This window comes from Pseudorca crassidens, chromosome 11, assembly GCF_039906515.1.
Source record: "Pseudorca crassidens isolate mPseCra1 chromosome 11, mPseCra1.hap1, whole genome shotgun sequence".
Lineage (NCBI taxonomy): Eukaryota > Metazoa > Chordata > Mammalia > Artiodactyla > Delphinidae > Pseudorca > Pseudorca crassidens.
The window spans coordinates 11,331,442-11,345,045 of record NC_090306.1 but is presented as its reverse complement, the minus strand read 5'-3'; the positions used below and the strand labels follow the sequence as shown (position 1 = coordinate 11,345,045).

General features: G+C 40.6%; 1 protein-coding gene across 1 annotated transcript in view; it reads left to right on the top strand.

Moving 5' to 3' along the window:
- PLBD1 (phospholipase B domain containing 1) overlaps positions 1-13,604 on the top strand; it is a 72,946-nt gene that overhangs the window by 20,025 nt on the left and 39,317 nt on the right. Inside the window, exons 3-4 of the mRNA XM_067695765.1 lie at positions 10,794-10,877; positions 12,218-12,356. Coding sequence (XP_067551866.1) covers positions 10,794-10,877; positions 12,218-12,356 — 223 coding nt within the window. The remainder of the gene's footprint in view (positions 1-10,793; positions 10,878-12,217; positions 12,357-13,604) is intronic.

The window sequence follows — 13,604 nt, the reverse complement described above, 5'->3', positions numbered from 1 at the left end:
ATTTGAGTGGAACATCTCTAATCTGTGTTAGAGATGCTAACATAGATTGAACGTTGAGAGCCTAAGCTTGTCTTCCTTGGACTTTGGCATCAGTACTAGAGAGCTCAGGGAGTTTGACCGAGGAGACTTCTGACAAAAGTGACCCTTCTGTTATTCTTATGTCTCAGGAAAACCTAAGTTTTAACATCTCACTTTGGGAAGTAGCTTTATGATTTCTGCCTTATTCATAATATAAAGTACTGACCTATCCTTGAGTTCCTTTATCCATAACCACAAGCTGTGCGGCTAAATAAATAAATAAATGCTACTATGTAAAAAAAAAAAAAAGAAAGAAATACAACCAAAACGATCTTTAGAAGGGCATTTCCCAGAAGCTCCTTTTCAGAGGCTGTCATTCTGACTGCATTGCTGAAAAGTCCAATAAGTAGGGGAATTTCTGAATCAGCATGCATTCAAAGGCTCTGCTCTGTGCTTCACTCAAAGCTCAGAACAGTGGGATGTGACCCGGCAAGCTTAAAACAGACCCCTGGCAGTGGGTTGGGGAAGAGGGAAGAGACAGAAGTGGTTACCAGTTTCCTGCCTTCCTCTTCTGATATGGTCTAGGAGGTGAAGGCTTACTACACATTCTGTTGCCCAAGAGTTTAATTTGGAGGAAGGAGAAATGCCAAATGGAGTAAAGAATCAGGGCTCACAGAGACAAGAGCTCTGGCAGGGAGACAGGGCAGAGGGGAGGCTGGAAGAATTCATGTGCTTGAGACTCTCAGACCCAAGGCGCCACCCAGGAAGGACTGCACCAATAGGCACGCCGTGCACTGTCTCAACTGAGCAGAGAGGCAGTGGGGCTCCCTCCGAGCAAAGGTATCCAGCATTCTCTGAAGCAAAGCAGAAGAGCTTAAAATGTCAACCCTCTGGAAGTTGTGACTGTAGCCACAAACCAATGGCGGAGAAAGAATACAGGTCATAGGCTAGAGTTTTTTGTTTTCAGCTACACAGGGACGGTTGTATGAGAAGCAATAGCATCTTCATACAGACATCATTTTATCAATTTAAGACATATACTGCTGGGGACTGTTTTGCAAAGGACAATTCCACGTACCAAGACACAGCCTTGGAGCCAGGGCAGAGAAGGTGAGTTTGTGCCAGAGGCCAAAAGAAAGAACTGCCTTGTTTTCCTCTCATCTTGCAGAGCTGCTCAGGCAGCTGCCAAGAGCAGTGGGAAGTATAGGGCTGCCACGTTTTTCCACATCACCACATTTAAAATGCAGTGGTGTGCCTTATATTCTGCCGCACTTCGGGGGGAGATGTGTGAAAGGACGAACATCGTGCGATGAACGACTGAGATAGGCAGATAAGGACGTTGGTTTGACGGCCTCAGAAAATATAATTTGCTTTTACCAACCTATGAAACGCTCGAGAGACCAAATCAAAACACAAAGAAATACGCTCAAATCCTCCATCACTGCCTTCGAAGCACGCAGCAATTTGTTGCTTCTTTGAGCTTTTACGACACTTTTACGACACCGTCCCGGGCCCGCCCTCTGTCCTGTATCCGGAAGCTCCTAGCGGTGTACCTGCGCGGCTCCTGCAGGGTTATCTCGCCGTGCGCAGCGGAGGCAGATCCACCAGGGCCACAGCCTCGGGTAGGCATTCACAATTTTCAGGAGCTTCTCTCGCTGTCTTGCTCTTCTTCACACTCTCTTCTCCCTCTTCTTCCACTGCCCCACCCCCGGCCCCTGAGGAGCCCCTCACTGCGTGATGCACCACGCAGACATGCATTCGGAGGGCCCCCTGAGGCTTGCTGTGATGCCCCTTCAGCCTCCCGCACAGCCCCATCCTAGCATCTCTTAGAACTGTGATTCCTGAGAGCCAGATGCTGCCTCTTCCGTCTCCACCTATCAAAATCCTGCGCAGGGCTTCCCTGGTGGTGCAGTGGTTGAGAGTCTGCCTGCCTATGCAGGGGACACGGGTTTGTGCCCCGGTCCGGGAAGATCCCACATGCCGCGGAGCGGCTGGGCCCGTGAGCCATGGCCGCTGAGCCTGCGCGTCCGGAGCCTGTGCTCCGCAACGGGAGAGGCCACAACAGTGAGAGGCCTGCGTACTGCAAAAAAAAAAAAAAAGATCCTGGTCAACCTCCAAGACCCATCTCAGATGCTCTCTTCTTTTTGTTTTATGCCTTTTTTTGAAATTACAATATTTTGTATTGTGTGTCAATATGATGCTACATCATATAGCTGTTAGAAATGACCTTTTTTTTTTTTTTTTTTTTTTTTTTTTTTGCGGTACGCGGGCCTCTCACTGCTGTGGCCTCTCCTGTTGCGGAGCACAGGCTCCGGACGCGCAGGCTCAGCGGCCATGGCTCACGGGCCAGCCGCTCCGCGGCACATGGGATCCTCCCGGACCGGGGCACGAACCCGCGTCCCCTGCATCGGCAGGCGGACTCTCAACCACTGCGCCACCAGGGAAGCCCAGAAATGACCTTTTTTAATACATCTTTATTGGAGTATAATTGCTTTACGATGTTGTGTTAGTTTCTGCTGTACAACAAATTGAATCAGTTATATGATGCTCTCTTCTTCATGAAGCTCTTTCTGATTCCATTTCCACTGGATCAGAGCCCCATCTCTCCCCTCCACCACCTGTTAGTGCCTTGAGGACAGGGTCCCCATCTTATTCATCTTTATATACCCCAGGCGCCTGGCACAGCACTTCTGCCCCCCCCCCACAGTGGTTACTTAACTACACGCTTATGAAGTTTAATTGAATCCTGTTGTTCCTGTTTTATGAGAGATGAATCGGAAGTGTCAGCTACGTATTTCCATGTAATGCATCGTCTAGCAGCCTTGGCCAAATGGAATTTCTGTCTTCGTTTTTTTTAACTCTACTGGGTGGCTCCCTAACAGTTGCAAATTAAGAGTCTCTGATGCTCACTAATGATGTAAAACCTGATAAATAGTCATTGATAGTCAATAAAATAAGTCAGGAAACCTTTCTGGAAAGAATGGTGATGGGGGTGTGAGGACCTGGTCTGCTCTAGTTTTTAACAAAGTGGCTGATCTCTTGTGTTGCTGAGGCACATGTAGAAATGACCTCCTCTGGAATTACCTAGCCAGTTTGGATGCCACAATTCAATGCGACACACCCTCGTTATACTACCTTGTGCCGGGCTCTGGGGATAGAGAGACAGTGGGGAGTGAGTTCCTGAGTACTCTCCCCACTCGTTTTAAGGTAATGTGTTGACACAGCAGTTGGTAAAACTATGATGAAAAGAGGTTCTAGCAAGATTATGGCACAAGTAGAGAGACTAGTCAAAGGCGGAACCTTTTTGGGCGTTTGTCTTACCATCGAGAGATACTTCAAGAATCTCCTCCGTACCCCCCAACTTGCTCCTTCTGATATTAGAAACTGAATATGGCTCCGGGTCAAGGCTGTAGCCAAAGCAAAGATAAGTAAGACACAGTCACACCCTCAAAATTATCAAATGACCCATCAGTTGGTAATTATTTGGGACTTAACATGAAGCACAAAATAGTGATGATGATGATGATGATGATGACGGCTAGCACTTATATTTATATATATATACACACACATACACACATATATATAATTTAAAATATGCCGGGCATTGTTCAAAACATTTTATATATGTTAAATTATTTAATCCACAGCCACGCTGTGAGGTATATATTATTACTATCCCCATATTACTGAGAGAAAACTTGGGCACAGAGAGGTAAAATAAGTAGCTGAAAGTCACAGAGCTAGTTAGCAGCAGCCAGAATTGGAGACCAGCTGTCCAGCTACGGAGTCTGTGCAAATGCACACACACACACACACACAAGTGGATTAATCACAATGGGAAATACTAAAGGAGCCTGATACGGTGTCAGACCCAGGAAGTAGGAAGTTGAAACAACTAGGAAAGAGTAGGAGAGATCACCTGACAAGCACTAAATGATATGGTATTAACATAATGCAAAAAGACGCAGGGAAAAGTAGGTGTCCATATGTCTTTGTGATTGTCACAAAGTGTGTGTGAGAGATGGAAAGATGGGCAAAGTCTCGGCCAACTTAGGAGGAAACTTACTGACTTTACACACCACAGGAGCTGAAACGAAATCTAACACATCCTTGACATGGAGACTGGTCTTGGCTCTGTTCGATGAGAATTCGGAAGCATGGTGAAGTTGGGAATCCTGCTTATGGTTGTAGAGCCTACAAGGAGTGGATCAAGCTTTGAGTTCAGAATTCAAAGCCTCTGCTCTTATCTGCTGTCCTGTGTTGCTCCAGCACGCTAAGGTATAGGGCCCCAGGCTCAAAGATCAGAGAAGGGCCTCAACCTTCGCAAAGGTATAGGGCCCCAGGCTCAAAGATCAGAGAAGGGCCTCAACCTTCTCAGGGGACTGTGAATGGATTATGTTCCTCAGGGCCCCTGGGTGGGGCAGGGTCAGGTGAAGCCTCCACTTCTGGTCTCAAGGTGCAGGTTTCTCTTCCGCAGCTCTGAATATCAGAATCAAAAAGTTTAGCCCCTCCCCCTCCCCCCCAAAAAAGAAAGAAAAAATATTAGTAATTCTGGCCTAGTTACCCTCTTTTATCTACATCTGTCTTTACCGTTACATGGACCTCCACAGCAACCACCCCCAAGTCAGGATGAATGTTCCTCTGTTTCAGGGTTTCTCAACCTCAGCACTTTTGACGTTTGGGATTGAATTATCCTTTGTTGTGCATTGTAGGAAGTTGAGCGGCATCCCTGGCCTCTACCCACTAGATGCCAGTTGCACCTTCCACCCCCCTATTGTGAGAACAAAATATGTCTCCAGACATTGCCAAATGCCCCTTGGAGGGAAAAATCACTCCGGTTGAGAAACAGCCCTATATTGAAATAGACTGAAAAATCGAGAGGATCTGGAGCTCTGGGTGGAGCTGGGCAGGGTGCAGTGATGGAGACTTTAGGTAAAAAGTACGAATTTTTGTATCTTTACCTGAGTGCGCATTGGTAGGTCAATAGCCCACAAATTATTTTTTCCCAAAACAGAGAACTTTATTTCCATTTAAATCATTCTAATTTTAAGAGCCCATTCCTCCTCATGGCAGGAAATGTTACCATAGTCATTTCTATAGGGACAAAATCTCATTGAAACTGAGTCAATTCAGAATGTTCCAGTCCTCTTCCAAACACTTTTTTCCAGAATGGATTGGTGTTACTGAGGCATCTTGGAGGGAGGGGGGATGTTTAAGCAGTGGTTGTCCTGTGTCCTTCTCTGGCACGTTTACTGAAGTGGAACAGTCTCATTGAGTCTTTAGCTTGGGTGTTTCCCCACCTGACACCTGATGAGGCTTCCATGGTCTCCCTGGTCTCCAGTTGCAAAATCAATGCCATTGAGGTTGCAGTAGTCACCCCAAGTATAAGTCCTCTGCCCCCAGGAGGTCCATCAACTCCCAATGTCCTCTTATTCCACCCCAGGCCAGACAAGAAAGCCTTTAGCTGCTCCCTGAAACTCATGGAGGGGGGCAGGGGTGCTGCATTTGGCTTCTGAGCCCAGACAGTCCTGGCAGCCATCTCTACTTCCCCATGCAACCTCGGAGGGAAAACTGAAGGGCTTTTGCTTCCCTAAGCAACTAAATCAAGCTGTGCCACTCACCTGGAGTTTCTGCATTCCATTCACCTGAAATATGAGGCCAGGGCAGAGAGTCCCTTCCCTGTCAGCCACATACCTGTCTAGCTTTATTGCTGTTCTCTCCCTCAGTTTTAGAGATGATAGAAAAGGGGCCAACTTGATAGAAGAATAGGTGTGGCAGCATAAAAGATATATAAACAAATATGATAATTCAATTTTAAAAAAATATTTACAGATAATTTGAAGGAAAAGCACTCATGAAGTTTGTTGAATTCAAGGACCATAAACTAAAAAATTTCAAAGGATTTTAGTGTTCTTTTCCTCACTGGCAATAAAACTCTATTCGCATCAATTTCAGTTCTGGAAACTATTAGATAAAGATATCTAAAGTTCCACAGTGCTGGGGGCCAAATTCCCATTTTTGGAAGCCGAGTCACCTCCTGCTTACAGTGCTGACCTCTAGGTCGATAAAAAGCGTCAAATAAAAACCAGAACTCAGACTTTAGGTAAACTTCCAGTCCAGAGGGTGCAAGGGGCTCACAATTTGACCCACTTTGCTCCAAACTTAGAGCAAATAGTAGATAAAATGTATAGAAAGAGAGCATCATGGTAATATAGCTGGACCCCCCAAACAAGATTAAAGATCTCTTGAACCAGAAATGAAGCAGAAAAGCACTGGGGTCTGGATCTGCTGGGCCCTTGGCATGAAGCAGGCAGAGACAGCCACCCCGGCTGGTGGGTGAAGGCCTCTGTGACCTGAGGGAGCTGAATCAAGGCTGGGAAGCAGAAGTAACCTTGCTGCTTTGGACTGTTTGGAAAATAGGAGGCCACAGAATAACTTCTGCTGATGTGCACTCTGGTGTAGAGATTTATAAGAAACCGTGAGCTTGACGGGAGGCGGGGTGGGCAAAAGAACCAAATCATCCATGTGCTGGTTCCAGGACACATATACGTGCAGCATTCCATAGGAAAGAAGTCCCCCAGAGCCGCTACAAGACCTGGTTCTCAGGGAGTCTGATGGAAGTACCTAGAAGGAAATGAGAGGCAAGAAAGAGGGAGGGAGAAAGGAAGGGGGTGGGGGGGGGGAAGAATTTAAGAATGTAAACAAACACATAACTTAAAATGCCTGAATACCAAGTTCAAAAAAGCACAAAGACATTTTTTTCTTAAATTCCATATATATGTGTTAGCATACGGTATTTGTCTTTCTCTTTCTGACTTACTTCACTCTGTATGACAGACTCTAGGTCTATCCACCTCATTACAAATAGCTCAATTTCGTTTCTTTTTATGGCTGAGTAATATTCCATTGTATATATGTGCCACATCTTCTTTATCCATTCATCCGACGATGGACACATGAAGAACCTAGGGATAAGACAGGAATAAAGACACAGACCTACTAGAGAATGGACTTGAGGATATGGGGAGGGGGAAGGATAAGCTGTGACAAAGCGAGAGAGAGGCATGGACATATATACGCTACCAAACGTAAGGTAGATAGCTAGTGGGAAGCAGCCGCATAGCACAGGGATATCAGCTTGGTGCTTTGTGACCGCCTGGAGGGGTGGGATAGGGAGGGTGGGAGGGAGGGAGATGCAAGAGGGAAGAGATATGGGAACATATGTATATGTATAACTGATTCACTTTGTTATAAAGCAGAAACTAACACACCATTGTAAAGCAATTATACTCCAATAAAGATGTAAAAAAAATGATAAAAAAAGCACAAAGAAACTGAATGCTAAGAAAAAGCAAAATCAATAAAGTAAGTCATTAATACACTCCAGATGAATTTTGTAGATGGTTTAACAAAGACTTTAAATATGCTTAAGGTACTCTAAGTTTTAAATGAAGGAAAACTTGGAAATTCCCTGGTGGGCCAGTGGTTAGGACTATGCGCTTTCACTGCCGAGGGCGCAGGTTCAGTCCCTGATTGGGGAGCTAGGATCACTCAAGCTGCAGGTCCCAACAATGACAACAAAATATATGTATACACACACACACACACACACACACACACATATGAAGGAAAACTTGAAAAATTTATGGAACAAAAAGGAAGAAATAAGACAGGTAGATATTTTAAAAGAAACTGCTTGAAATATCATAAATGAAAATTATGGAAATTAATTTTTAAAAATATTAATAAGTGGGCAAACCCTGGTCTAGACCAACTCAGAGAAATAATTTCTGAATCAGACATTAGTATTGAGGGATTTATACAGTACACTGCCCCAAAAGAGAAAGGGGTAAAAATAATGAGAAAGCAACTCCAACATATGTCTATTAGGAGTCCCAGAAAAAGAAACTGGAGGGAATTGCAGATAAGCAATAGTTGACAGGGTAACAGTGAGAATTGATCAAAATTGAGAAAGACACGAGTCCTTAGTTGGAATACACAGCCTATTAAATTGCTACAACACAGGATGAAACTACAGAAATTTGAGGATAAAGGGAATACTTTTAAAAGCTATCAGAAAGAAAAACATTGATTTCAAAGGCATCTCAGCTTGACTGCCAGCATACCTCTCATTAGCAACAATAGACCTAGAAGGTGAGGATGATATTTTTAAAGTACTGAGGAAGAATAACTAACTAGAGTTTTAAAACCGTTTAAATTATCCAAGAGCAAGGGCAAAACAAGGATATTTTTAGATATATAAGTTAAAATATTTTACCATTCACAGACTTCTAATAAACTATTATAGGACATACATTAACAAAAATAGCAAGAGGGAACATTTGGGATATAAGGAACAATAGTTAACACAAAAAACAAAGAAGTTAATAAAATTTGATTGTAAAAGTTAAACAATAAAAATTATTTTAATATTTTTTTAATTGAAAAGGTAAAACTAAATCTTCGAACAATAACATGATGGGTGATGTCAATGGGTAAAGCTTGCTAAAATATGTATGTTTGGAGGAGGAGAGAAATAGAAAATTCATTTAGATTTTATATAAGAATTCCCTGGCAGTCCGGTGGGTAGGACTCCATGCTTCCATTGCAGTGGGCACGGGTTGATCCCTGGTCGAGGAATTAAGATCCTGCATGCCACGTGGTACTGCCCCCCCAAAAAAAGTCATTTATATTTTATAATAAAATGCATAATAATGAATGTTTTCACAATTTTTAATGATGATCACTAATGGAATAGAAATGCAGCTGACCCTTGAACAATGCTGAGGTTAGAGACGCTGAGTCCTCACCCCCAACCCTGCACAGTCAAAAATCCTCATGTAGACTTATGGTCGGCCCTCCATATCCAAAGAGTATGTATTTGCTGAAAAAATCCATGTATAAGTGGACCCTTGCTGTACAAAGTCATGTTGTTCAAGAGTCAATTGTACATTTTATATAAAGCTTCTAAATTAGCAGAAGTAAAAAGAAGGATAATGAAAATGTTATTTAAACAGAGAAACCATAAAAGAGAGACAAAAAAAAGGGATGGTAAATGGAAAACAGAAGGGACTGCAGAAATAAATCCAAGTATATGAAAATCACAACAGATGTAAATGGATTATTTTCATCAATTCAAAAACGTTTAATTGAGGAGATGTTGTTCAAGGATACAGACTTGCAGCTAGTAGATAAGCCCTGGAGAGCCAACACACAGCATAGTGATTATAGTCAACAATACTGTATTATAAACTTCAGAGTTTCTAAGAGATTAGATCTTAATTGTTCTTACCACCAAAAAGAAATTACAATTATGTGACATGGTAGAGGTGTTAGCTGATGCTATGGTGATAATCACATTGCAATATATAAATGTATCAAATCATTATACAATGTTGTATGTCAATTATAGCTCACCAAAAATGTTTACTGTATAGCGTATGAGGGACATTTATCTTTTTAAATAAGTTTTAAAAAATCTCAAATAGCCAGTAATGCTGAGGGGAATGGAAATTAAAACACAGAATCATTTCACATACAACAGACTGTTGAAAATTTGAAAGTCTGACTGTGCCAAGTGTTGGCGAGGGTAAGGAGCAAGGAGAGATCTAACATGTAGTTGGGGAGAACGTAATTTGGTACAATCACTGTGGAGAACAATTTGGCAGTATCTAGTAACTATAGATGTATAGAATATTCAACCCAGAAATTCTACTTTTATATGTATATGTATATATACACATACATACTAGAAAAACAAATGTGTAAAAAGAAACATTTACAACAATGAAGTTGCACTGTAATAGCGAAAAATTAAAAACCAGTTAAATGTCTATCATAGGACTGCATAAATGAATTTTTATATAGTCATAACATGGAATACCATCAACACATGAAAAGAATAAGTTTAAGCTGCAGATGATAACAGATAATTCTTTTAAAATATCATGTGGAGAAAAATAAACAAGTTAGGGTGGTAGATAGTATGATCTTATTTATATTTGTCCTGAAACATTATTAATAATAATATACATTATTTATGATTAAATATATATATAGAGAGAGATGGTATAAAAATGTGCATGAGAACAATAAATCACTCATTCAAGACTGCAGTTGCCTCTGGGGAGAAGGGAGGACAGTTAGTGTCAGCGGTTGAACTCTATCTTATGTTTTATATCTTTTTTTAAAAATATGAAGCAAATATGGCAAAATATAATGATTTTATATAGTTGGGTAGTGGATACTTGGGTGTTTGTTATATTCTATGCTTTTCTATATGTTGGGAATATTTCCCAATTTTATTTTCTTATTTTTTAAAAATTTATTTATTTATTTATTTTTGGCTGCGCTGGGTCTTCACTGCTGCGCGCGGGCTTTCTCTAGTTGCGGCGCGGCGAGCAGGGGCTACTCTTTGCTGCGGTGCGCGGGCTTCTCATTGCGGTGGCTTCTCTTATTGCAGAGACCTGGCTCTAGAGCACAGTCTCAGTATCTGTGGCGCACAGGCTTAGTTGCTCCACGGCCTGTGGGATCTTCTCGGACCAGGGATCGAACCCTTGTTCCCTGCATTGGCAGGAGGATTCTCAACCATTGCGCCACCAGGGAAGTCCCAATATTTCCCCATTTTAAATTGTGCATTTGATTTATAAAAGAAGATAGGGAAGGTTTGCCATAGGGAACATCCCAGTTAGCCAAAATACTGGATAATTTACTGTGATGGGAAAATCCAAGAAGAAAAATGGAAATGTAACAATTTTCATCTCTCCTTTCAGACATATGTTTGACCACTTCACAAACCTCTACCCACAGCTGATTAAGGAACGTTCCGTGTTGGATAAAGTACAGGAGTTTTTAACGTAAGTATTCCTCTTTCTTTAACGTAAGCTTTCCTCTTCTCATTGCTGTTGAGGCTTCAGGGCTTGAATCTGTCATTTCAAACAGCAATTTCTCCTTCACCAATTTCTTTTCCATCTCTTAGGCAGGACTCTGGAGTAATTCTTGTAGTTAAGTATAGCACCTTTTGGTGATGGCATGAAAACTGGTTGTGGACAAATGCCTTCTAATTTGTGCTCTTTCAGAGGTCAGGTTGAATATCCCATTATCAATTGCTGACGCAGCTAGAGGAAGATCTCACCAGTGCAAGACAGGCAAAGTCAAATCCCCGGATCCCTTCCACCTGGGGGCTCCTCTCCTTGCAGAAATCATTCCTTCTCCCTCTGAAAGGTGCTTCCATTTCATGGACCTGGTGACTCTTCTTAGCTGGGAAGTTAGCTCATATCTAAAGTTATAATTCTTAACATCCTCTGAGAATATTTCCATTTTAGTAAAGTTTTCTGAAGACTAATAATTCTCAATATTCAGAAAATATGTTTTATATTTGTGGGATGACAGACTATGAGACTAATTTGGGGATAAAGGAGCTCTTGGTTTGGCCCTCCAAATTATATACTAAGCAACCCCTTCATCGGATGCTAAGGTCCTACAGAGCATCTGGGCTAGATCCCATGAAGCAGTGACACTGTATTTTTAAATTGATCTAGAGATAGCCTGAACACATCAGAAATAGCTTTTAGTATACAAATTTATATCAACTCATCCTGCATAAAGTGCAGACAACAAAAAGAGAAGAGAGAATGAAAGGACTATTAAAAAAAAAAGACTTTTTCCTAGGACAGAGGCATTGAGGCTGTTATTAGCGACAACTGGAATAGGGCAAACCATAAACTATGAAAATGATCTGAGAGAAATACAAATACAAACCACCCTGTCCTTAAGAGCTTTTGTTTTTTTCCTGTTGTTTATCACTTCTATCTACAAAGTAAAGTTAATCAACTTGTCCTTACCGATTTAGTGAAACATGATTTTATATAAGATATATTTGAACCAGTCTATCCTCAACTTTCTTAGGTCTCAGTATCACAGATAAGTAAATATTACACCTGTGTTTCTAGATAGTTCTAGATAGAGCATGGGGGAAGTTACAATGGAAGAGTCCTAGTCCTTGGGAGAAATTGAAAATCACTTAGGATTTGCTCTGATATCCTTTCAAAGTGATTGGAATGTTATAAGATCCAGAATTTAAATTATACTAGCTAACATAAGTATCTGAATATATAATCTCTAAATACCTGGGTTTAATTTAGCTTTGGATGAACAACCATGGAGACCTCTAGTACAAATCTAATTTGTCTTCCAGGAAGCAAGATCAGTGGGCCCGGGCTAACATCAAAAATTACAAGGATGACCCGTTTTGGAGACACACAGGCTATGTTATGGCACAAATGGATGGGCTATATGTAGGGGCAAAGAAGAGGGCTACAGTAGAAGGAACAAAGGTAAGATGTTTTAAAAGCTACTCAGGATTTATATGGTATGGCAAGAATATTGAAAATTATCTTTAAAATTATTGATACATTCCAATTAAGGAAAAGATCAAATTAGGACTAGAGAATAAATTTCTTGCACAGAAGAACTGTCTTATCTATCTCATTGCTAGCACCTGACTCAGTGTCAGGTTAACTCACAAATAAACCAGCTTGTTGCTGTGTGCTTTCAGTCTCATTCATGCTATTCTCTGGGGTAGGTTAAAGAGCCCCATATGAATGTACTGGCTATTTAATTAACCTAATAAAGCAAGTGTTTTAGACAATACGTTTGTTAAGAAAAATGTCTAAGTTTTATAAAATGTACAATAATATTCTATGATTATATATTATTATATATTATTATGTATAATATTCTATTTTCTAAAAACTGTGAGGTGGGTAATAGGAGTTTATTATTTTTCCTTAAACTGTGCATATACATCTTTATTCTTTCATATGTATGGTATCATTCTTAATTTTTAAAATAAAGGCAAAATATTTAAAAGCAAATTACAAACTGAAAGGTATATTGCAATTCATCTCGGAGACAATGAACTAATCTCTCTAATACTTAAAGAACTCTTAAAAGTAGGTAAACAAGAATAACCTGGTAGAAAAACAGATAAAGCACATTCACAGTTCACAAAAAATAAATCCAAAGATTTTTAAACATATGCTCAGCAGTGCTCATAGTAGAAGAAATGCCAGTATAAACTACAATGAGATACTGTTTTTCACCTATCAAACTGGAAATAAACTAATTGTTTAATATGTTGTTAGGCTGTAATAGTATAATTGAAATAAGCCCTATGAAGACAATTTGGAAATATCTATTAAAATCAAAATCATTTCTAGAGCTCTGTCCCACACACAGACTCACACACATACAAAATGATGTGTCCAAGTCTGACTATTGTTACATTATTTATATTAGCAAAAGACTAGAAACCACCTGAAAGTCTACCAATAAAATACTGGTTAAAAATATTATAATGCATCCATTCATTGGAATACTATTTAAAAGAATGAGGAAGATTTTTATATCAAATATGGAAAGGTCCCCAAGATATGAAAAGATATTAAGAGAAAAAAATCAAGGTGAAGAGAAGTACATATAACACACTATCGTTTACGTTAAAAAATGTATTTGTAAGACATTTTTAGAAGTCTAGAGATACGCAAGAACCAATAAAAGTGGTAGTAAGCTGGAGACAGGGT